Source organism: Xiphias gladius, chromosome 16 (assembly GCF_016859285.1).
Source record: "Xiphias gladius isolate SHS-SW01 ecotype Sanya breed wild chromosome 16, ASM1685928v1, whole genome shotgun sequence".
In the NCBI taxonomy this organism is placed as follows: Eukaryota; Metazoa; Chordata; class Actinopteri; order Istiophoriformes; family Xiphiidae; genus Xiphias; species Xiphias gladius.
The window spans coordinates 13665550-13689166 of NC_053415.1; the positions used below are offsets into that span (position 1 = coordinate 13665550).

A 23617-nucleotide genomic window follows, 5' to 3' on the forward strand; every position below is an offset into this window, starting at 1 on the left:
AATGGAGTCTGGTATCTTAGGAGAGAACTGACAGCAAAGAGACCTGTGTCAGCTGCTGCTTTCATTAGGGAGCTAAACAGATGTCGCTCCTTTTCTTCGTACATTTATGCATTTCTGAACCTCAGTTGATAGAGAACTGTTCCGAGTGTCTTTATTCCACTTGAGTTTTTAAAATAACTACAAAAATAACACATTTTAAAAAGCAATAGCTCTTCTTGCAATGACAATGAGCAAGATCTACATCAAAATAAACCACTTATTTTTCTTATGGCCTATACAATATTTCTGTGTTTGGCAATCTTCATAAATTGAGCAAGACATTATTTACAAGCTCCAAAGGTAACTCATTAACACATACATATTTAAAATTCTGACATAGCCAGATTCCTTATTAGTCATAAACTGAGAGTGAGAGACAAATTGAGAGACTGCTTGGATTCCAGCACCCTGAAGCTGCAGCCAAGCTCCCGTAACAATGACATTAAAATTTACTGTTCAATTAGTTTAAAAAAACAAAACATAATGCTGCCAAGCTCTACAAAAGATGCATTTACATAATTTCATCAAACAATAACAAGGTTACCAAATGGTTATAGTCACTTAAAAGGGAGAACAGGTTTATTCAGCGTTCATGAAAAAGAAACAGCAGCTTGCAAATAAACACTACGCTCACAAGAGATTAAAAGGTGAAAATTTTTAAAATTTTTATTCAAAAAATGTCAAAGAAACAGAATGAACCTTAGGCAACAAGCTACTAAAAAAAAAGTCTTTGGCTTTAACAAACTACAAAACAAAATTACAGAGGAAAGATTCCTTGAACTGTACTCACAAGTTACCACTGGCATTTGTGTGGCACAAGTAAAAAAAAAAAAAAAGAACAAAAAACAAAAAAACTTTCATCTAGGACTATGAAAATCTTTCTTTCATCAAGCTGTCTGTACAAAAATTTTCATAAATTAGAACTTTTTCATATAACTTAATGACTGTTCAACATGATGGTTACCTATATGAGCAATTTTCTTTGATGCACCTCTGCAACTCTTGATCCAGACACTATGGCACTTGGTTCGGACACCATTAGCAGCATAAACCTCACAAGACAGTATTACTTCTCAGTCTCAGGCATTACACAGAAATCTCAAGTATAGCGGCCCTACAGTTGTTGCACGCCCTAGTTAACCACAGAGGAAACGCTGCTGCGAGTTTGTGTAGACCCAAGACAAAGCAAACAAACATGTTTGTTTAAAGGAGCACAGATCCAGTGAAGACCACAAAGTTTTTTTGTTATTGTTGGTCTTAAAGATTTTAGATCGGCCTCTGGAATTTATTGTCATAAAAGCAGCAGCTCTTTTGAAACTATAAAACTGAATGCATGAACATGAGTAGAAATGTGTTGCCCCCCCCCATGATTACAATAACACACCATAAAAAAATAGGTCTGATGAAAATCAACAAGTTTTCAAAACAACCTGAAAGGACACAGCTGTATGTGGCCAGCTCCTGAGCGTGGCATTTGGTCTGGAAGGGCGGGCTGGACCTGCTAACCCGACCTAATACAGAGGAGAAAGAAAACTCTGAGGTAGATACTTGGTCAGACTGACCACCAGGTCAAATCACAGGCTTACTGGAGGACACCTTAATTCAAAAGCCTGCTTTAATCTAATATGATCAAAGAAATAATCAGACTTATTTTTTTAGTGCTATGTCATGTCAGATTGCAATTGTAGCACTGTCCTTTCACTGTTTCAGTTATTTTCTTTTAAACTTAATTCTCACTATAATGTTGCATTTTCTGTAAGTATGACATTCATCTGTGGCACTTGTTGGATCCAGGCCTTCCTTCATGCTTGTGTGTGTCCCTACTGTTCTAAAACCTATGAAGACTGAATGTAAATGTAAAAAAAAGGCACCCTGTCCAAACTGCAATGTAGTTTGCAGAGTCACTTACGTCCAGGTTAAAGAGACAATGATGCTATTTCCTCAGTGTACTAGCTCACAATCTTTGGTGAAGTAAACTACAATTGAAAGTGCCAAGTTTGTTTGTTTCCTGTCAAAGAGCGAGGTGCAATAAAATACACATCTCATGTTACCCCAGATACCTCAGTTCTATTACAAGGCTTTGATGAGTCTTTTTTTTGCACAATCATGAGTCCATGTTTTTCTGTTAGTTTTTCAAATAAAAGTGAAAAACACACACCCCATCAAAATAACAAAATTACATCACCCAAAAAGACGAAAGCACAACCAACAAACAAAATACATTAGTCCCATCTCATCCCCCCACCCCACAAAGATTAATTTCAGCTAGTCTACAATACCAAGTATTCAAAAAGGCAAGATTCAAAAGGTGATCTTTCAGCAGAATTTCATCATTCCAACATCCAGAAACATGTAGGGCCCTCTTACTAAATAAATATTACATCCAATAAAATCATCAGATGTAGAGTCATTTCATTCAAAACATTTTTCTCTAAAATTACTTCTACTTTTCTAGCAGTTCTGGGAAAGAAAAAGCAAAAACACAAATTTTAATTTTTTTTTTTTTAAAGTCCTATTGTGGCTGATTTCAAAGGTAATAGTTTTTGCTTATTGCCACTCTCTGTGGTGGTCTGTGCAACTACTGTATCAAAACTATTAAGGCAAATTTTAATCAGACAGCAAGATCAATCTAAAGTACTAAGAGAAATCACTTTACAAGAAAACAACAATTAATACTTTACTATAGCAACACTCACACAGCAAGCACAAAAACATCATTTTCAAAATGTCTGGCTGAAAAAAATCTTCAGAAAAAAAAAAGTAAATATTAACAAAAGACATATTGACTATCATGCACTTGGAACAACTAGTCACATGATTCTTTCTTGTATCCTGCAGCAATCCTTGGTAAAAAATAAACGTTCTAGTATGAAAATAAAACTTTTTTTTTAATATAATTTGAATCATTTGATGAACTCAGGTATTCTCTCTGAAAATAATACCAAAAATATTCTCACTTAAACATTTGCAGAACCTGTGCAAAACAGTGAAAAGATCCTTTGCGTCCATTGCATTTGTAGACATGATTGTTTTAGCTGTTGTCCAAATGTTACCTCAGCACTACTTGGTTTGTTGGTATGAATATGGGGAATGATTTCTGGATGTGTCCACTTGTGACTGTGCACCATTATCCTGGAAGAGAGAGTGAGATAACCCTAATTCTTTGCCACTGCCATTTTGCTAGCAAGGAGCTGTTGTTTTAAATGAAGATAATGTTTTATATACAAAAGGCATTGATGTTAAAACATACCTCCACAGGAACAGTAGTTGTCTGCAAGTGTGCATATTGTGGGATATATGCTCCTTGCATAGCTGTGTTGGCGGCCATAAACTGCACAATGAAGAAAAGAAAAACACTCATATAGAGATCATATCCATAATCTATACATTTTACAGTTTAATGAAGCAATTTTAAATACCTTATTCTCAAATAATTATAATGTGTGAACTTATTTCTGATTCAATGCAGGATTGTCTCACCGTTCCTGCACTACCCAGAGAGAGGTGACTCATCTGCTGTGTGAGGGGGGCCATCATGGAAGTAGGCTGCAGTGACATGGATGGGTCCATAGAGGGCGATATCACTGTACCCTGGAAGAAAAGTGCAAGCAGGTAAGAGAAGAATGTATGCAGCATGGTGGAGTATCTTTCTGTAAAATTGAAATACTTTCCAAAAATCTGAGTGAATAAAGATCATTGAATGCCACAAGAGTTACGCCTGAATTTCAGGCAAAGCGAAACGGAATAATCTCATATTTCTCATCTCATGACCACAGCAGAAGGTGAGTAGTCACAAGTTGAACAAGTTGTCTATAAGCATCTTGACTGGCCTGATGCATCTGACAGGGTTTTCTCGTCTATGTTGGCTCAAAGGACTCTCCTCTCTCAGTTCAAACCCATCTGTTATGAAATATTGGGCATCTGTCATCAATTACACATCTTTATGTAGCCTCTCTAAGGCTGTCGTTTTTACATTCCTATATAAACACTTTAGCATAGTAAATCCTTAAGGATCAGTGTCACTTTATGTGTAAGCACTACTCTTCCATATTGTGTCTGTTTGTTGACAGAAAAATGTTTCAATTCTGTAACAACCACAGAGAGAAATGTTTCTGTGAAACAGAAAAAAGACAAAAGCAAAAGAAAATTGCGATGAATAAAGTGATGATGAGTAGATGAAGAGATTTTGCTCTTACTGGGTGCTGCATGATGTACTGTTGATGAGGCACCCAGGATGGGTTCTGCACCTGGAACATCACACAAACACACTCTGTAAACACACTGGCACTGAGCAGCTGCTATTCACAGAGATCACATGCTACTGTGATTGGCACAGCATCAAGCATGAAAGGCCACAGTGCCCTTTGTCACATTTAACCTAAGCTTCCAAAACCTCAAAGGACATGTTTCTGAATCCTGATGACACATGGTTTATGAGTTACGACATGTAAAACTGCTGAATGAAATATTTTTTTAAGTATTGCAAGTATTGCTTTTTCTCAAAGCCAAGTATACTCTATTGATGAGAAGCATTCAAACCTGGTATGTCGAAACTGGAGACATGTAAGGAGACATGGACGTTTGAGCGATCATCCTGTTTGAGATACTGTATGCTGGTGGGAAAAATCTGTGGACACAGAATAAAGCGTATTTCAATAAAAATAACAAAGTGAATTAGGTACAGCAAAATATATTGGCCATGACAGTGCAATCTAATCTGTTGTTGTAGTTTACCCATTTTGCATAGCAGCTGCACTGGGGTCATATGTGAGTGTCATTCCAGCCTGCGGGAAAAGGACAGCACAGGTTTGGCAACTAAACTGATGCATACAATTCAAACACTTAACCAACACAAAAGCATTGTACTACAGTCTATTGTGTAGCTATTACACTCAAACCTGAAAGAGGGCGCCCTTGACTACACAAAACTTTACAATAAACAGCAGAGAGTACAACCAGGATTACAATAATCAATAATCAATAAAAATCAAAAGCTCTTCAGAGTGGCAAATGTGATACTGTACATGTAATTTATTCCTTTAGATGAATCAGCAACATTAAGCACCAATAAAGTTAGTCAAAAGTGATTCTTTTTTTTGCCAGGCTGTAATATTTGTTACATTCTCTGTTTTCATCAAGTAACACCTGAAGTTTATCCTTTGCTATTCCTATCTGGTCATGGATTGATTCCCATCGGCCACTCAGACCTCTCACTTTGTCCCGGGCACCACCTACCAGTCTCGAGTCACCGTCCCTTGCCCAACCCCGACTATTCTGGGCAAATTTATTTTGACTTTGTCTCTTTTTCTGCCCTCCATCAGCAAACTTGCACAGCAAGGGTTCAGAGGGTGCTAAAGGAAGAAAAAATGGTGGGAGAATAAATTAAAAGGTTTGTCTTAAACAAATAGTGCTTTCACACATGCACTGCAACCCTGAACTTATCTAGACATTACTCAGAGGAGCTGTCTGTGAGAACACAAATGTCCGAATCAGTTGAACCAGACATTAAATGAACTTTACCCTGCTAGCTCCCAAGTACAAATCTGTGTAATGTCCGATTGCGCCGATGTGTGAATAGAGCAGGTAACTGTCTGGAGACTTCACAGAGAGCAAGTGGGCATGTCGATGATGTTTCTATCCTGCCTCCTGCACGTCCTACCCAGATGTCACCCCTCGACTAAACCAGACGGAGTATTTCCAGAAGGTGAGAACGCACCTGACCTGGAAAATCTCCGGTTGTTTGCTACATGTGTGAAAGGGCTACTCCAGACAATGCCCGGACTTAATTCTCCGGACATTGTCTGGAGTTCATATGAGAAAAGGGCTTTTCACTCCCTGAAGCCTGGGAGTACACATTTACTAGCCAGTTTGGGAACACAGACCTCTAATTTGGCAGCTGTGGAGCTGTAATCCCCTCCCCTTCCTTAGAGAGGCAAGGCCAGCAGAGACTATTTCAGTCTAATAATCCAATTAAAAACCTTAGAGAGGGAGCTGAGGCAACACAGAGCAGCTCTCTCTCTCTCATTTTCTTTGTCTGTACTCTGCCACTTAGGGCTGAGTGTCTATGAGCTCTTTAACAGCAGACTCACTGACTCCTGTTGGAAGCATGAGTCAGTTGGCCGACCACTTCATCCTGTCTATACAACTCCGCCTACTGTGCACATTATAGTCATAAGAATATTTTCTTTCACATATTCTTTTCATGGCCTTGCAGTTATCCTACTTTACTTTTCTGCTGTGAAAGTCTGCAAATATTAGATAATTATATAGTATATCTTACCTGGAACACCTGCAGATGTCTTAATAAATTTTCCATTGAAGTGAGAAATGACTGCATCACATTTTTCAGTTGACTCCATCCTGAAGTTATCAAAGACAAACAGAGCACAACTACATCAACAATAACTGCAGTAATGAGGGTGAGCAGGTGCTTTCCAAGATGTGCTTCCTTTCTGGGTGGGTGGAAAAGGTGGTTAAAATCAAAGATTTTTATCTGCAAGTCTACATATGCTGTGGAATCGACCTGTATTGTCTTCACCATTTTTACCACACAGACCCATTAATGAACACCCACACACACAAACATTCATCTGATGCATTATGATTTTTTGTTTTGTCAGTCATGACCCTGGCCATGCCTGTCAGGTATTTCTGTCAAAGCGTCTGGGTATGCAAGTATGACTGGCAGAAGTGAGCATTACCAGTATAATTAAATCACAAGTCATTGTGAAACTATTTTTTCAAGGAGTTTCCATTTGTCCATACAAGAAGTGTTCTTTCTGCCTTGTTATTGACAACATACAGTAGTAATGTCTTTTTTTAGTTAATTTTAGAAATGAAACAAATTCTGCATTGAATTGATGATGAGAAATCTGCAAAACTCAGTTTATTTTTAATCTTTTTTTTTTTAACAATTTGAAAGGTGTCATGACAATTACAATTGGTTTAGAATGGTAGCCTTGATCTCAATCCTGTGGTATTGTTAGTATTATTGTCTCTCAAAAGTAATTTCCCATAGACTTTGTTGGCTAATGTTGTAAAGGGAATATTGCCACTTGTCTCATTTCCCATCTCTGGCATAATTTCCATTTCACTGGTCGAACAGTGGTCTCTTCCTGTTTACTGCTGTAAAGGGGTCCTTTTTGGACATGAAGCCAGCCAACAAATTTCCTGAAAAATGGCAATGGCAAACCATGTAAAATGCTAGTTGGAGGCTGAAAGAGGCTGTCAGTTTTCTCAGTTGGATACCATGTATTTAGTTTAGTCATAACTATGTGTTATATTTGACGTAGTTTAAATTTATTTATTGTTAAAATGCTACAGTATACATAGCCCCAGTGAAAAAAACATCTTGATAATGTTTCAGTTGCATGAGTCATTCACAATAAATTACACGAGCAACTGACCTGGCAAAGCCCACTCCTCTGCTAGCTCCACTGGAGTCTCTCAGGATGCGTGTGGATATGACCTGGCCGAAGTGCTTTAACATATTTTCTAGCTCCTGCTCATCCATAGATAAAGGTAAGTTGGAGATATACAAGTTTGTGGGGTCTTGTTCTTGTTGCTGTATGGTCAAAAAAAGAGAGAGAAGAAGCCAGAGGTAATGTAATTACACTATTGGAAATGCTTGAAACACACTGGCATACACAAGGAAATTTCTTTCTGCATCACATTCAAACTGACGTCAGTTATGTAGTAATGTAAGGAAGGCGGAAGAGAGGAGGGAAGGAGAAATTTCCTTGCAATTCAATATAATTTATCCCTAGAAATAGTAAAACATTAAACAGACTTTTCGTACAAGCCTTAATAATGGGGTTATCATGTCTCTGCTTCTTCCTGTCTGTCTCTGTTGGGGGGTTTATGTAATAAAGGGTCACTGTGAGCAGTGATAATTGGGGATTTGCATGCAGCCCACGGTGGCTTAAGGCTCACATCAGCTGATTTCTTGCTGTATTTTAATAGCATCAGCAAAAACTAAAGACACAGCTACGAGTCCTTGGGGAGAAACTTCTCACCATTACTATTGATCAATGTTGTGTTGCAGTCAGAGTCAGCTATAGGGCCAGACTGCTTTACTAAAAGAAATACACTGACAGAAAAACCAAAATTTCACAATTATAGGACAATGAATGGGCCATAGTCTGCACTGCAATAAAACCGTAAGTAAGGTTTTTAAGGTTCCTAAGTCAGAGGATCTGGAAAGAGATGGAAGGACAGATGAGAAGATGGATCGAGGGTTGCAGGGAGGTGTTTCAGAACTTCAGCTCTGTGCAGCTCCAATAACTCTAAGGGGAGCAGGAGACCTTCAGTTATACACCTACCTGCTTTTCACACATAGGCGCACACACACATGCGTATGTTTGTACACATGCACAAATTGTGTCCAAAAGCAGAAAAGGCTGTTTTTCCTTTCTTTCTTTACCTTTTAGGTCTTTGGTGACAGAGCCAAGCATTTATCCTGCTAAGTGCCACCTAAATGACCCAACAGTGAGGCAACTGATAAATTGTTAATGATGGGAAGCTGATTTCTTTTCCACTGTTATCCGTGTACACCCACCACTTAATGTAAGATTCATTTTGACCTAGTCTTTACTGTCACATAGTTTCAATTCTAGAAGGAACTTCCTGTGACTTATTTAAAAACGGTTAGAGGGTAAAGTAAAAATGACCATGTTGTACTAATTCAGCAAATCAATCATAACAGCTCCTCTGTTGTAAGACTGACTGTACCATCGCTTGAGAGAATTTTGAAAGAAAGAAGTGAGATAAGACATCTGTTTGTGCATCGAATGGGTCACCACCCATCAGTCAGTCATTAACTGTGACTGACACATGCTTGTGGATGAAGAGCTGATGAAGAGAGGTACGGCTGATGAAGGGGTGTCACTCTTTGTCTTGCTACAGAGACAGGGAGTGTGACATGCTGTAAAAATAATCTTAATGAATGCAAAGAGCATAAATACTGTTGTCACTCTGCTCCACAGTCACACCTGGTAGGTGCCCAGTGCAGCTTCAGTCTGATCTGTTGACCACTGAGCAGTTCCACTGGAGAAGCTGGGACATTAAGTGTCTTCCTGAGGGGAACTTCAATGGTGGGAATGATGAATGGGCATGTGCTGCTCTTTCACTTACCACATCCGGATTGATCCTGCTGATCTAGGGATTAAACTGTGACTTTGCAGTCACAGGAAACAATATAAAACAATGCTGTTCTTCTATATATTTCATGTACATAGATTGATAAAACCATCTTAAGGAATTCCATGATATATAATTTTGCCTATATTAATGACTTCTTATACAAATGGGCATTAGGTGAATCCCTTTTATTTATACAGAGAAAGGGACACACATACCCAAAACATTCACTGAAATAATATACGGTCAAAAGAAGGGAAACTCTTATCTGGCCACTTCCCACCACCTGCCTTTGAAATAATAATGAGAGAAAGTCTGTTGAAGAATGCCTGGGCAGATAAAAAAAAAAAAAAAAAAAAAAAAAAAAACAGGAAAATGGACCTTTCTCAGAGAGTCCATTAAGCCCAAACAAGCTTCTGCAATAGTGAGAATAGAGGTGGACTGAAAGGCTCACACTTTATAATAGCATTTACCTTCCACAATACAAAGATTAAATTTAGGCATGCCCCCCAAAGCTGTTCTCTTTTAATTAAAAAAGTAAAATGGGTGCACAGAGGCATGTCAAGAAGCTCCACAGATGCCCAGACAAGGAAATGAGGCAAAGAGTTCTTGCTCATTGCTCTAAGGGAACTAATTTTCCCACACTGGTTCCTGTTACCATAACAACACACAATTATTTACTTCCACTTTATTAACCAGGCATTAACTATACTATTAATACAACAGGAGTCAAAAAGACTTTATGGCAAATGAAAAAGAAACAGAATTAGACGAGAGAATAAAACAAATAAAGAAGAGGCAGAGCACCAAGTCCGGCAGCTCAAAATGCAGGAGGTGGCCTGTGGAAATGATAGCAGCATTGTCTCACCAATGCAAAAACAGAGAAGGAGGGTTGAGCAACGATCTATGACATCATTGTAAAAATATGAGCAACAGGAAGTGGTTTCAGTGTGCTGCTGAAAATCACCACCATGTGAGTACAGAGCTAAACAGTCCCCCCTTTTTTATTTTAGCCAAACTAAATCACTGTATCAAACTTTTAAAAAATCACCTGAAATCCTCCACACAGCTTGCTGGCCTTTTGTTGGGTGTAAAGTTCTTCACAAAGTAATTCATTAATTTGCAATATAATTATCTTGTTTCAAACCAACCTACATGTATGTAAGTGCCTCTTGATCCCTGGATGCAGTTCTATTCTGAAGAGTAGACATTACATATCGTCTACATATCATGTTAAAAATTACCCCTATAATCTACAGTGACAGTGATATCAGACAAGATGTACCCTGCATTCAACCAGGAAGATATTTAAGCAAGGGATTATGCTAAATGCTAAACTGGGTGAGAGAGCATGAATCTATGACCTTTCCTTCATCTGAACTCTTATCTCAAATGGATGTCTCACCCAAATACTGAGATAAATGCATATTGTAAATGTCTTGTCAAAAGAAAGAGAAGTGCGGTTGCTAACATAGTGACTCCGCAGGTAAATGTCAAGTTCAAACTCAAGTCACAATTAAACGTCAAGTTCAAACTCATGAACACAAACCACAAAAGCCCATCTACTGTTTGCTGTTACACAATAACCTGATATTGTCTTCATTGTTAACAATACAAATTCTGTGACTGCAGTTAGTCCAGCAGAACACATACTCAGCCTGCATTAACATATCTGCACCTATTATTTGTGCAGTCTTCGATAAAATGCATATGCAAAAAGGACAGAGCCTCACCTTGCAGACACACACTATTTACAAGCAAACTCAGACTTTCAAACTGCAACAACCTGGTGTGAATGTGTCACATCTTCTTCTGAAAATGTACAGAAGTGCCTCAGTAAATTTGGAGCTGAATGGTGCAAATGCCTAAAATCAAATTAAGTTCCATACACACGCATACACACATACACAGTTTTCGCACTGGCTTCCTTCATGATTTTAGTCAGTAATCTCAGTGGCACAGAGCATTCTACAGACCAAATGTTGGGGAGCATACACCTAGCAGTAAAGGATTCAAGTCCTGCTTTTGAATACCACAACGTTTAGGTTAAAACTGCCTGACCATCCAGATGGAGGAGTAACAGTGTTAATGGATGACTTGTATGGATGTGATATCAGGATTAGACTGTAATGAATCCTCACCTTTGCCATCTGAGCTTGGACACCAGTAGTCTTCAGGGCAGCCACAGCCTTCTGAGCTGCAGCGGGGCTGTCAAAGTCCACAAAGCCATATCCTGAGGAGACAAGCAGCATAGTTTGGTCAATATTCTATGGCCAGCACAGATAATGGCAGAGCCACTATGATGTGTGGGCTACCCTATGCCACTCTGTCATGGATAGCGATGGTCTATGTGTTCATTTGTGCATATCATGTGATGTTATAACGAAGCTTTACGTACATTGTGTTACTGACAAGTTGTACAGTAAGTATGTATATACTTTTGCATTATATAGTTCTATCTAATTTTATATGTGTATGTGCTTTTGTGTGTGTGTTTGGAAGTAGAGGTAGAAGAATGCTGAGGATGCAGATACCAGTGTGACATTCATGGCTCAGGTCAGCTCTTTGTCCTGGGAGGTACAAACAGGGTGAAACCATAGTCCCTTGCCTGTACTGCAGCTGCTATATTTAACCTATTCAAGCTAAATTATGGTGAAAATGCCAGGGCTCTTTCAGCAGAGTCACATGGGTACTAAAAGTTTAATGTGAATGTTTTCACTCAAGAACAAAAATGTATTGATAAATTGTGAAATTAGAAGAAAAATATGGCTTTGGTCAAATAAAGAATTTTGTGAGACCTAATGTCATACAAGGTTATTGTTAAAGCCATATCTGGGTTCTATTTAAAATTCAGTCAGAGCTTTACAAGGTATTTAGCGGTGTCCCATTTCACTGAGAGCCTTCGATTAAGTATAATCCAGAGGAGAGTGACAAAGCGTTCTCTTAATCCCGTCAGCACTAGAGAGATCAGTAAGTCTCTCTTTAGCCAGGTGGGCAGTCTACTAGAACTGGAACAAACACAGCACTGTCATTCAGTGGAAAGAGGAGGAGTCGGCCTTCTCCCCAGGCACCACCCACAGCAGTGACACACCAACAGACAAGGGCTGAGGCTTAAAATAACATGAGCTGGAAGGCAGCTTTAAGCAGCCTGGCTGTCTTGTTTCCTGACCTGTCCAGATCATCTGAGACAACTCCATAGCTGTTGACCTGAGGTTTAAGCAGAGTTCACACATTGGATTTCTACCTATTTTTTGAAAGCGTAGATGTGATATTCTCTCTCACAGCAAGGTGTTGATTATCCAGCCCGGCAGTTCATGAGATTTCTTTCTTCATACTTCATTAGAAGAGAAATAAAAGGGGGTGTTGGAAAGAAAAAAAAAAGGTCACACACCTTTACATTTGTTTGTAGTTTTGTCCAGGATAGCCTTTGTTGATACAATTTTGCCGTACCTAGGAGAGGAGCAGAAAGGCAAAGCATTGTTAGCAGGATTATATACCAGACAGAGCCAGTTATAAAAGACACAGAGAGGCTTGAGCAACAATCTATGACATCATTGTAAAAATACGAGAAACAGGAAGAGGTTTCCATGTGGTGCTGAAAATCCCCACCATTTGAGTGCAAAGCTGAACTGTGCCTTTTTTTTATCCAAACTAAACCACAGTATCAAACTTTATACAGGATCACCAATGTCTTTCTCTGGAGAAGTTGCATCACTTGGGCACCATCTTGGTAAGGCCCCTGGAAATTGGGATTATCAGTCTCCTATCTTTTTATATGGGGAGTCATGCAAATATACAGTTCTGACATTTAATTACTGTTTCCATTTTATGTTTCAGAACACTTGGTGATCCGTAAACACCGTACGGTTCTTCATGACACATTGTTTTCACAGAAGACAACTCTTTTTTAATTTACAGATACCTGTACGTATGTGGAAAGGACTGCCTTACAAAACACAGAGATTATCACACTCAAACATCTGGTCACGTTGATGCAGATGCCTTGTTTCATCAGCGCAGTATTGGTATGCATGTGGACCACAGGAAAGTGATAATGGTAACAGCTGTGAATACTGTTTTACTACGGTGTCTTTTCTTAAAAGAAACTTTGATGTGGGATTGTAATAAAACCTGACCGTATTGAGGTGAATGGGTAAAACCCCAAATGCTCTCTCTCTTTTCTTTTTTTTTCCACATAAAGAGTTCTAATAGCTTATTTTGCTTATTTAATATTCTATTCCAGGGCCCATTTTAAAACTGTTGTTTTACAAAAAAATATATATTTATACAGTCCAGACTGTAAGCACTGTATACAGGCATTTAATCAAACTAATCAATGAAACTAGTGGAGGTCCAGAAAAAAATCTACAAAAGCAACAAAATTGGGATAACATGACAAAATCTTGTGACAGAGGTTTTTAAAAGGCCACACAAACTGGTTGGCTTTTGATTGGGTGCAGAGTTCTTCAAAAAATAATGAATTCACTTTCAATATAATTATTTTTTTTTCAACCCAACCTGCATGTATGCTGTAAATGCCTGGTTATCCCTGGATGGAGTTTTCAGCTTGTACAGTAGTCTCTATTCTGAAGAGTTTCTGTACTCAACAATGTGAGGAGACATTCTGTCTATACATATCACGTTAAAAATGACCTATATACTCTACAGTGACAGTGATATAAGACACGATGTACACTTCAGTCGACCAGAAGGATATTTTAGGCAGGGATTACGCTAAATGCTAAACTGGGTGAAAGAGCATGAACTTATGACCTTTCCGTCATCTGAACTCTAATCTCAAATCATGTGTGGCTACAGCATGCTTGCTCTTACAGTTCCATCAAAATGTGTTACATTTACTTGTACACGTACACATAGTTACAAACACACTTCAGGATTATTCAGTGTGACCCTCTGAGATTCTGAACGCCCAAGAAAAAACTCCTGTTTGCCCACAGATTTACTTAAGTGGTAAGACAAAACATTCAAAGCTTTGTGTTCTAAGTCGTTGTTATATTCAGAAAATAAAGCAAACGAAAAGTCCGAGGCACCAAGGTGCTCTCTCTGATTGGGAATTATAAGGCATTCATTACAGCAAGAGAGCTGTGGACAAGCCCACTGTTGACAGTACCTCCCTTTTTATCCACACACATGATGTATGAAATCTCTGCATCTGTGCCCCACATGCTGATAAGTAGCTCATCATCTACGCTCTGTCCTTGTGTGGTATTAAGGATCATTTTTCATGTCATATTCAAACTAAGCCCGCAATACTGTTGCATGTGTTGGAATCTCAAATATTAAACTATTCGATTGTTTATAAAAAGCTGATTAAATCTTAAATCCTTTAAACAGACCTGTAGGGCTCAATTTATCATCCAAAGTCAGATCATTAGAAAAGAAGAAAATTTACTATAACATAATATTACAACAAAGAAAACACTATGTACATTTTTCATGGCATATTTACATTTAACCTTTTATTTTTTCACAACTAATTTTTATTTTACCAATATAAATATAAATCAATAAGTGACTACCACTGCAAATTAAAACTAGACTCTTAACGTAAGTAGGCCAAAAAATCAATGGCTGATCAATACAGATAATGATGAGAGGAAGTGCAGTACTCACGGCTGACAGAGCTTGACCAGGTCATGGTCTGTGGTTGAAGGGGACAGGCCTCGGATGTAGAGGTTTGTTTTGCTGAGCTGGTCCCATCCTGCAGTGCTACTGCTGCTGCTGTTGTTCGTGCTGCTGTTGGTGCTCGGGCTGGGTGGAGCCATGGGGTGTGACGATGGGGCAACGGTCGGCTGGAATAGGCAGAGAGGCACAGAAAAACTACGTTGAATTTAGGTTCAGGCTGGGTGGTAAATAACATTGTCCATTTAATCATATTTTGCAAAATGTAAGATTTCGAACATGGCTCAAGTTCTCAACTCTAAATGAATGATGAGTTAAATTTTTCACAAAATGTGCCCAAAAACTTCACAACATTTTTTTTAATACTATAAGATTTAACTCTACAAAACACGAGTTTAACTTTTTACCATGCGATTGAGAATACATTGAGAGAAATTTAACATGAGACAATGAAACACTGCTGTTTCATTGATGGGTGTGGCTGGGTGTGGTCAGAGATTTTTAAACCTGCAAAAATTTTGGTATTAATTGGTATTAATTTGGAGTCATGCTTGTGGCCACCTGAAAAATTTAAATCCAGTATTCACTCTTCATTTAGCTCTGTTTTGCTCTTCACAAACACCTGGGAGAAATACCTAGTGCTTCAGCAGCAAAACACTCTATTATGTTCACCAGCTATCCACTAATTGTGTCTGTCTGTTGTTTAGTGCTGGGCAGGAGGTGTACAGTGTTTTCACAATATTGATGTCACATATTCATATTTGTACAGTGTGGTTTCAGTATGTTTTTGATTTGCTGAGTGAGCTGTATCTCCCTTTTGCTCGACATCTCTGCAAATTTCAATCCAAGAAAAGTCCACTGTGTGCCCTGACAAAGTCACTCGTATACTGTATAGTCACATATTAGGGGATAAAAAGATTAAAATCTTTGGCCACTCCATCATTACTATCATTAATGATGGTGAGTCCACCATTGTGGGTATCGTTCCAGTGTACGAATTGCTGTTTTACAAAGCAGTGATCCATATCTGCAGGGCAATCTCCGTCACACCCTCATAGTCAGCACAATCAGGGTCCACAGGGGCTTGTAGCTCTGACATTGGTGTCACACTGATGTCACACTGCTGTGTGGTGTCGAATAAGCTATTTTCAGGTCAACATAAACAATCATCTCTGGTGTAGCTCCAGACTTTCTTGACCTTAACGCTCCTCTTAATGAATGGCTTTGTTTATCAGAATGGTTTGAGTGACTTCAAGTATGATTGTGTATCTGGTAAGTAATTACAATTTTTCGTGAGATTATATAAACAGTCAACCGATGTGAACCTGAAATTTCATATATGTTTCATTTTCTAAGTACTGCTTATAATAGTGGCAGAGGGCAATGGACAAAAAACAAGAAACCCTTCTACAACCCCCCCCCCCCCCCCGAGGAATCACAAGCTGAGAGGAAGATGATGGAATCCCAAACATGAAGTGGTGACAGGATTAAGCAACCCAAGTCTGGAGTTCTGCCTAAAGGATCTTCTCTCGTGATCGGCTGGTTGACTGCCTCACACGCCTTCACTGTCAAACAAGTCTGACCTGTGGTTTTCCAACTGATTGTTGTAATAATAATAATAAACTTTATTTGTATAGCACCTTTCGTATAGGAAGTGCAGCTCAAAGTGCGTTAAACTAAAGAAATTACATGCACCGAGTACTTCATATGAAAACAGTCGTAGAATGAACATAAAAACAGTGACAGAATGCCATGGTTAATGTAATGTTAGTGTTGGAATGTTGGAAAATAAAAACCACTTAATAATAAAAATAATATGAAAAATAAAGATGAAAATAGAATACGCAGAAAGCATAATATGAGATGGAAAATAAAACCCACTGACTAATAATAATAATAATGATAATAATAATAATAAAATTAAAAAAAAAAAAAAAAATTTTAAATAAGTTAAAAAATAAAATACAGAGAATGCTTAAAATCAAGTAAAATACAACATATTAAAAGAAGTGCGGTAGTGTATGGGTGTGAAGCAAAATGCAAAAAAGAATTTCAGGCCTGTATCAGGAAAGTCATAGCTAGTTAAAGGCTAACGTGAAGTTTTTAGCTTTCTTTTTAAAATATTATGTGAGTTGGCTTCCCTGATTTCTATAGGTAGTGTGATCCATAGCTTTGGGGCGTAACTGACATAGGCTGAATGTTAGATTTTCTTTTAGCGGTTGTGGGAAACCTCCAATAAACCAGCAGCAGATGATTGCAGTGTTCTTGAGGGCAAATACTTAACAAGGGCGTTAACAATGTAGCTTGGTCCTAGCCCATTGAGGGCGTTGTTTATAAGAAGAAGGACCTTGGAATCAATTCTAAATGTTACAGAAAGCAAGGGCAGAACAGCTAAAACTGCAGTGATGTACTATCTCCTCTTGGTTCTGGTTATTAGCTGAGCTGCAGCTGAGTTTTGAATGAGCTCTCTCAGTGTTTTTTTTTACAGGAAGCCAGTAAAAAGCGCATTACAGTAATTGAGTCTGCTTGAAATAAAGGCATGAATCAGTTTTTCACCATCTTTGTGATTTATAAATGGTCGTACTTTAGCTGTGTTTCTAAGGTGGAACAATTCTGTTTTCATCACCTCGTTATGTGCGATTTGAAATTTACATTTGAATCTAAATCTAACACCAAGACTTGTGAACCTCATATTCAATCCAGGGAGTTAATTTCCCCCGATTATTAAACAGCATTTCTCTTTTGTTTTAGCACTGACTAGTGAGATTTATGTTTTGTCCTTGTCTAACTTTAAGAAACTATTGCTCCTTCATTTATTTATTGCTAAAAGACAAGTAGTAATGGAGTTTATAGCTGCAGTATCATTTGTCACCAAGTGGCAGCATGTTTAATAATAATAATAATAATGGACCCAGGCAGCAACCCCAGAACAGATGTCATGTTTCTCAGACAAAAGATCTCCAAGACTGACATAAAACTTTCTCCCTTTGATGTATGTTTTTAATCAGTTAAGCACACAGTCAGAAAGACCAACCAACTTTTCAAGACAATTGATTAGGATATCCGGGGGCAGTGTTGAGTAGCTGGAGAATCCCAATATTGGAGAATCATATACTAGAGTTTCCAGCATTCTCTGCAATAATCTTGGAAATGTAATCCTTTCTTGCTAGACATTATTGCTTTTTTTTATATAGGCAGTGACGGCTTCTTTGTATATATTACAGTGAACAGTGAGCCCAGTTTTCCTCCATTTCCTTTCAGCTGCCCGACAGATTCTTTTAATCTCATTAACACTCTTATTGTCTAACCATCTTTTTCACCTTTACTGGAGCAGCAGTATTTAAGACAAATGACATGGTTGAAATTTTCAACCATGTAATTTAAAGTGCAGTCACAACTGTATGGCTCGAATGATCTAATAATTTTAGAGAGCTTTGCTTCTGCCTTGCCATCTAGGAATCACTTTTGAATCGAAGTTCACTTTTAGTCTGTGTTAAGATTAGGTTGGCATCAAAAAACACACAGTGATGGTCAGAAATAGGTAATTCGAACACTGAAATATTATCAATGTTTAACCCTGATGTCATTATTAAGTCTATAATTTTACCATGCTGATGAGTGGCTTCATTTAAATGTTGGGTGAGTTCAAAGCTGTCCAGTAAATTCATGAGTTCAATAGCTTTGGAGTCATTCTTTTTATTAATATGACATATCTAGTGAGACCAGCTCTCAGAATCCCTTATAGTAATGAATATCTTGATGGCCAAATTTAATGTAATGATGATCACCAATTAATTCTACTTTGTGTCGTTGGGTCCCTGACTGGGACAGAGACATCCTCTGAATGCCTTGGGTGATTTGTAGCAGAGGGTCGGATGAGGGGGGAAGAGATAGAGGCTGTCTGCCTTTGTGCGCTGTCCTTCGCGCTTATCCACACGTTCTTGTTTGAATATGGCATCTCAAGACCATGGGCAAAGGTTGGCACTGAGTAGTCTGGATCCAGTGATATTTGGATGAACCCCATCACGTCTAAAGCGGTCTTTACAGTTCCAAAATTTTTCAAAATTGTGAATAAACTTTATCCCATGGGTGTGGCATGCCGATGTCAGTAATCTATTCAGGCCGAGGAGTCTGTTAAAAGATTTGATTCCTCTGGAATGGTGACTGAGGTGAATACATGTTGCGAATAACAGTTGCTCAGTCTTTTTTCAGGATGTCAGAGCCAGTTTTCCTTCACAGATTGTCCGAGCCTGGATATTAAGCCTCATATTACTTTGATGTGTAGACTAGCAACTGGCAACAGCTGTTAACTCCCTGACAGATGTGTCAGCCATACTTAGATTTTCAGTCTTTGCCATTCTTACATGCTTGGTTATAGAGTCTCCAATCAGAATATTGTCTGGCCTATCAGCGATTTTGGAGTTATTTCTTGGGTTTCGGTAACCCTTAATGCCAGTGGTGTGATTAGCTTCCCTGGACTCAACATAGTTAGTATTACCACACATTTTGTTCAGACTTTGTGGACTGTACTCGTTTTGCACTGAGAGTTCAGATGTTGGAGTGAGGTGTTGGTGCTCTCTTAATTGATTTATTGCTGGATTTGCCTCTGCGACAAACGAAATCAGAACAAGTCTTGGCTGGAGTTGATGCTTTCGGTCTAGCGCCAGTGCTGTGCCAGTAAGAAGAGTCATTAGGGAAGGCTGTTTTGGAAGCCTCCGCAGCTAATCCAGTGGCATTAGGACACATCCAGGGGAGCGTGTCAGCCAAGTCCATGATGGGATGCTCTATATTTGATGTAATCATGTGTATAAAAATCTGTGTCTGTCCGTTAGCATTTGGTCGCTCAGCACCTTGTATAGTAGCTGCTACAGAGTCAACTAATTGCTCTCTCACGTATTTGAATCAGCACTTCAATTTTCTTTTCAAGCTGAGTTATCCTCTCAATCAGTTGCTCACACTCTCTGCAGCTCACCAATTTTGCTTGGTTTGGAGACACAGGTTTTACATTGTCTTCTGCCAGTCAAGAGAAGCTTTGTATGATTGGCTAAGCTAGCAGCTAAGTCTGTGGCAGGGCTCTGAAACCTTCCTGTGTCCTGAAAGTAAACTTTTGTTCCGTTTTGCAATTCCACTATAGACATTTTCATTAGTGCCAATGTAACTGGTAACAGCTCTCTTTGGAAGAATATTCAGGAAATTAATATTTAGAATGTATATGCACAAAGCATATAGCAAGCAGAGAGCTGAGGATAACACGTCTGTACTTGTTGGCAAAAGTCTTTATTTCCTCCACCCTAACCACCAGTTAACTGCTCTCTTTAGCATGGACTATGTTACAAAGTTAAAATTATTCCCTGGGGAGATTTCATTAAACTGAAGTGTAGGGTCCCGCTCTTTATTAAGAACAACAAAGACAACAGCAACAGTGTTGCAACTGTCGCTACTTGAAAAGGTGACAGAACAGTAGTTATGAAATATTTTTTAATTCTAGGAAAACTCAAAAAGCCTCATCAATTGACTGAATAAATCTGACATATGTCACGGTTGTTCTCATGACTACTACTTATTTACAAACAACAGAACCATGCCCAAATTTTCTAGATTTTTTTGTGAAGTTACTATCAGGAAACATGAATCACAGGTTAGACTACCATTAAGCCAAAAACTTACATAGTATTAATTAAATATTCCTTAAGTTATGCTGAATAAAACTCAGTTTGACACCAAATGTGAAATACTCTGATTTCAAATGATTTGACTGGTGTGCAAAAGTAATATTGGCAGATACTGTGTCATCACTCTAGTTCAGAGGTAGTGCACCTACACCTTTGTTTTTTGTTTTTTTTCATTCACCAGAAATAACACAAGTCTGAAATTACAACTTACTTCTCAGCTTCTTCCAAAGAACAATGCTTATCTGAGTTATCTTGGGTTCTTCAGTTTCAGGCATGAATTTCAAGTTAATTGTATAGAAATACAAAAATGTACATTTCATACAAGTTGCTGTATGTATGCAAGAGATGAGAAAAAAAACACAAACCAAATCTGGGAAATCAATGGGGCTACAGATAAAGGCTTTTAGATGTTAAAAAAAAAAAAAAAAAAGCTCTATGTTTCAATTGTACTTAACTTTAAAGTGTTGACAGTTACTGTCATCATAGTCTCAAATGCATTTGTGAGCTGTAAATACATTAAATAAAATGCCAAATAATAACTCTTACTTAAAAAAGTCAAACATGCATTACATACATTCCAGTAATAGTTTATAACGTTAGCACTGACACACAAGACAAGCCAGTCTTTAAAGAAAATGCCTGCAACAGAGCCCTTAGCTCCATTTTTATTGTCTGGGATTCAGGTGACTACAACTTCGCTTTTCTGTGGAACTTAAAGTAAATTCTGTTTTCATTCATCTGCTCGACCACTTAGATGCAGGACTGTGACAGACTGTGATGGGGAGAGGACGGCATCTTATCAGCCAGTTCCAGACCAACAGAGCCTGTCATATCCGCGCTGGAAATACACAGGGCTTCCAGTAACAGGCCTCGCCCATGGAGCTCTAGCCACAGGATAACAGCATGAGCACGACAGAGTAAATATGCTTATTCAAATCTTTCGGCTAAAGAGAGTTTTTTAAAAATCTATATCTAACTAGGACAAAGCGAATGTGTCAACGGGCAATTAGTCACCCATATTGGATAATTCTCTACAATACAGAGAAACCTAATAATGCTAGCGAATGTGGTGTATGAATAACATCCTATGGAATGTATACTTCAAATGTTTAAGGTAACCTATGGTCCATTACACCTAAGGTGAGTGTGATAAAACAGAAGCCAACCAAAATGTTCGAGGGTCAAAACCAAGCAACTATGGAAAAATTTCTTCTGTCTGGTTGAGTTTTTGAGAGGTGGTGTTAACGGCCAGTCCATGTTTACTTTATACTTTTAAAATCCTAAATGCTAAATGAGCTTTCCTTTTTTTTGGGTGGGTGGGGGGGGGGTTAGCCTACTGTTTGGACAGTACAGCCGTAACATTAGCAAAGCATCAACTCAAGACATCGGCCTATATCTCACCAGCAGAATCAGACCATGACCAAAGCCGAAGAGCAGGTATTCTCATTATGCATACTGGCCTATCTGTATCTTACGTCAGACACAGGAACACAACACTGCCATTTCAAATGAGATTAGTCAAACAAAGTTAGTTTTTCTGCCTGTTAAAGCGTCGGTTATACATTAACTTTATATAGGCAGTGAGCTGCTGTCAAACAGATCTATTTTTCGACTTCAACGGAGTCGGTTTTGTGGACAGTATGTCTCAAGGCTGGTCTTTGAGAAATATTAGCATTTTTACCTGTTTGCGATATGGAGTCCTCAGTGGGTTCCCAGTGTTAGCAAAAATCATCCTCAGTTCGAAAAGGGAAGGTGTTGTTTTTTTTAGTTAAGCTACAAAATAATAGTGAAATAAAACGAACTCCTCGTATAAGTAGAAATTTAGTTGACATACATATCCTCCTTACTCCGCTAAAGGACACAAAAATAGGTTTCTATACATATTAGCTGTATACATATCCTTATTGTCGTCGACCATCCAGCAACAGAAACCTCCGTAAATTGTCCCAACTTCGTCCGCCCAGCCCCGTTGCCTTGACTGGCTTCATTGATTTGCATTCGGCGCTGCGCAGGACAGACGCTGCTACGGTGGGAGAAACCATTCGGTCTTCTGGAGTAAGGGTAGGCTTTTAACAGTGTTCCCAAAAAGTACATTGCGGTTCCCGTATCTTCGCTTAAATTGACATTTAAAAGAAGATTTTTGTAATTACTGAAAACATACCCTGGCATTTGCGACTATCTACGTCGCCACCCTTATCTAAAGAGACAATATTAAGACGCTGTTTTCACCTCTGTTGTTGGCTGCGTATTGAAAGATGCATACCAAACATTCCACCGTGCGGCTGCTGGTCTTGGATGTGATACTATGACAAGTTTCAGTTTATTTTTGCGTTTAACTCCCACGATGTACTGCGAAAATAATCAGACGAAGGGCAAGTAACATGAAGTATCTGTGTTTCGGTATAATGATAATTATTGATGGTAGTGACGGATTCCATTTAGTACGGAGGTAGCAACGATGATCAATATCATCTACAATGCAGATGGAATCGATAAATGGTATGGTTTTAAAGACGCCTGAGTTAAAAAAAAAAAAAAAAAAGATCGTGCCGTGTTTACACAGTTTAAGAGATGCTGCAAACGCATCGATGTACGTTTAAAATTAGATGTGAATTAAAATGACCAGATACATCTACACGCAAGCGTATCTGCATCAACTTTCTAAATACGATGAAACAGACTGTAGCTTAGGTCACACCAAACAGCCCATTTTCCTAATTAAATGAACAGACTGTACTTTTGGGAACGTTTCTTTCTAGCTATACCTCCTTGTAACTCATCCCACCACCTCACCACTACAATGGTGATGAAGGCATTTTAACTTGTGGCGGATATCGTGGTGGATATCGCAAAACCTAAACCTCCAAAAAAGCTTTTATGTATGGCTAGAAACCAGGGGAAATCAGGTTAACTGATCTTTTAAGGATTGTGTATCATTGTAGAGTACAATTTTGTTTAAAAGGTGGCATTTAATATGGATTATTAGTATGAACCTCTTACTGTGAGTGACGGGTGGTTGCGGTGGTGTGTGTGTTTGTTTGTTTGTTTGTGTGTATGGGTCTTTGTTGGAGCAGGTAAGAGAGACAGGCTGGGGTATAAATCAAAGGTAATTTACCCACCACTGT

The 23617-nt window shown here is 38.5% G+C and overlaps 1 protein-coding gene across 1 annotated transcript; it reads right to left on the reverse strand.

Annotated features, from left to right (window-relative positions):
• Positions 1 to 205: 205 nt before the first annotated feature.
• On the reverse strand, positions 206 to 22469 carry LOC120801213 (RNA-binding motif, single-stranded-interacting protein 1). Its single transcript, XM_040147894.1, has 13 exons — positions 22174 to 22469; positions 14812 to 14990; positions 12569 to 12627; positions 11319 to 11410; positions 7446 to 7603; positions 6320 to 6399; positions 5275 to 5390; positions 4774 to 4823; positions 4579 to 4666; positions 4236 to 4286; positions 3520 to 3630; positions 3290 to 3370; positions 206 to 3171 (listed from the first exon to the last, which is right to left on the reverse strand). Exons 1-13 carry the CDS (start codon positions 22222 to 22224, stop codon positions 3100 to 3102), a joined length of 1188 nt encoding a protein of 395 aa, XP_040003828.1. The 5' UTR covers positions 22225 to 22469; the 3' UTR covers positions 206 to 3099.
• Positions 22470 to 23617: the final 1148 nt, after the last annotated feature.

Coding starts and splice junctions, on each gene's coding strand:
- LOC120801213 (XM_040147894.1), bottom strand. CDS start 22,224: ATGATTTTTGCTAACACTGGGAACCCACTGAGGACTCCATATCGCAAA. Junction 7,604..11,318: donor TCCAAGCTCAGATGGCAAAG/GTGAGGATTCAT, acceptor TTGACCATACAG/CAACAAGAACAAGACCCCAC. Junction 3,172..3,289: donor CAACTACTGTTCCTGTGGAG/GTATGTTTTAAC, acceptor TCTCTCTTCCAG/GATAATGGTGCACAGTCACA.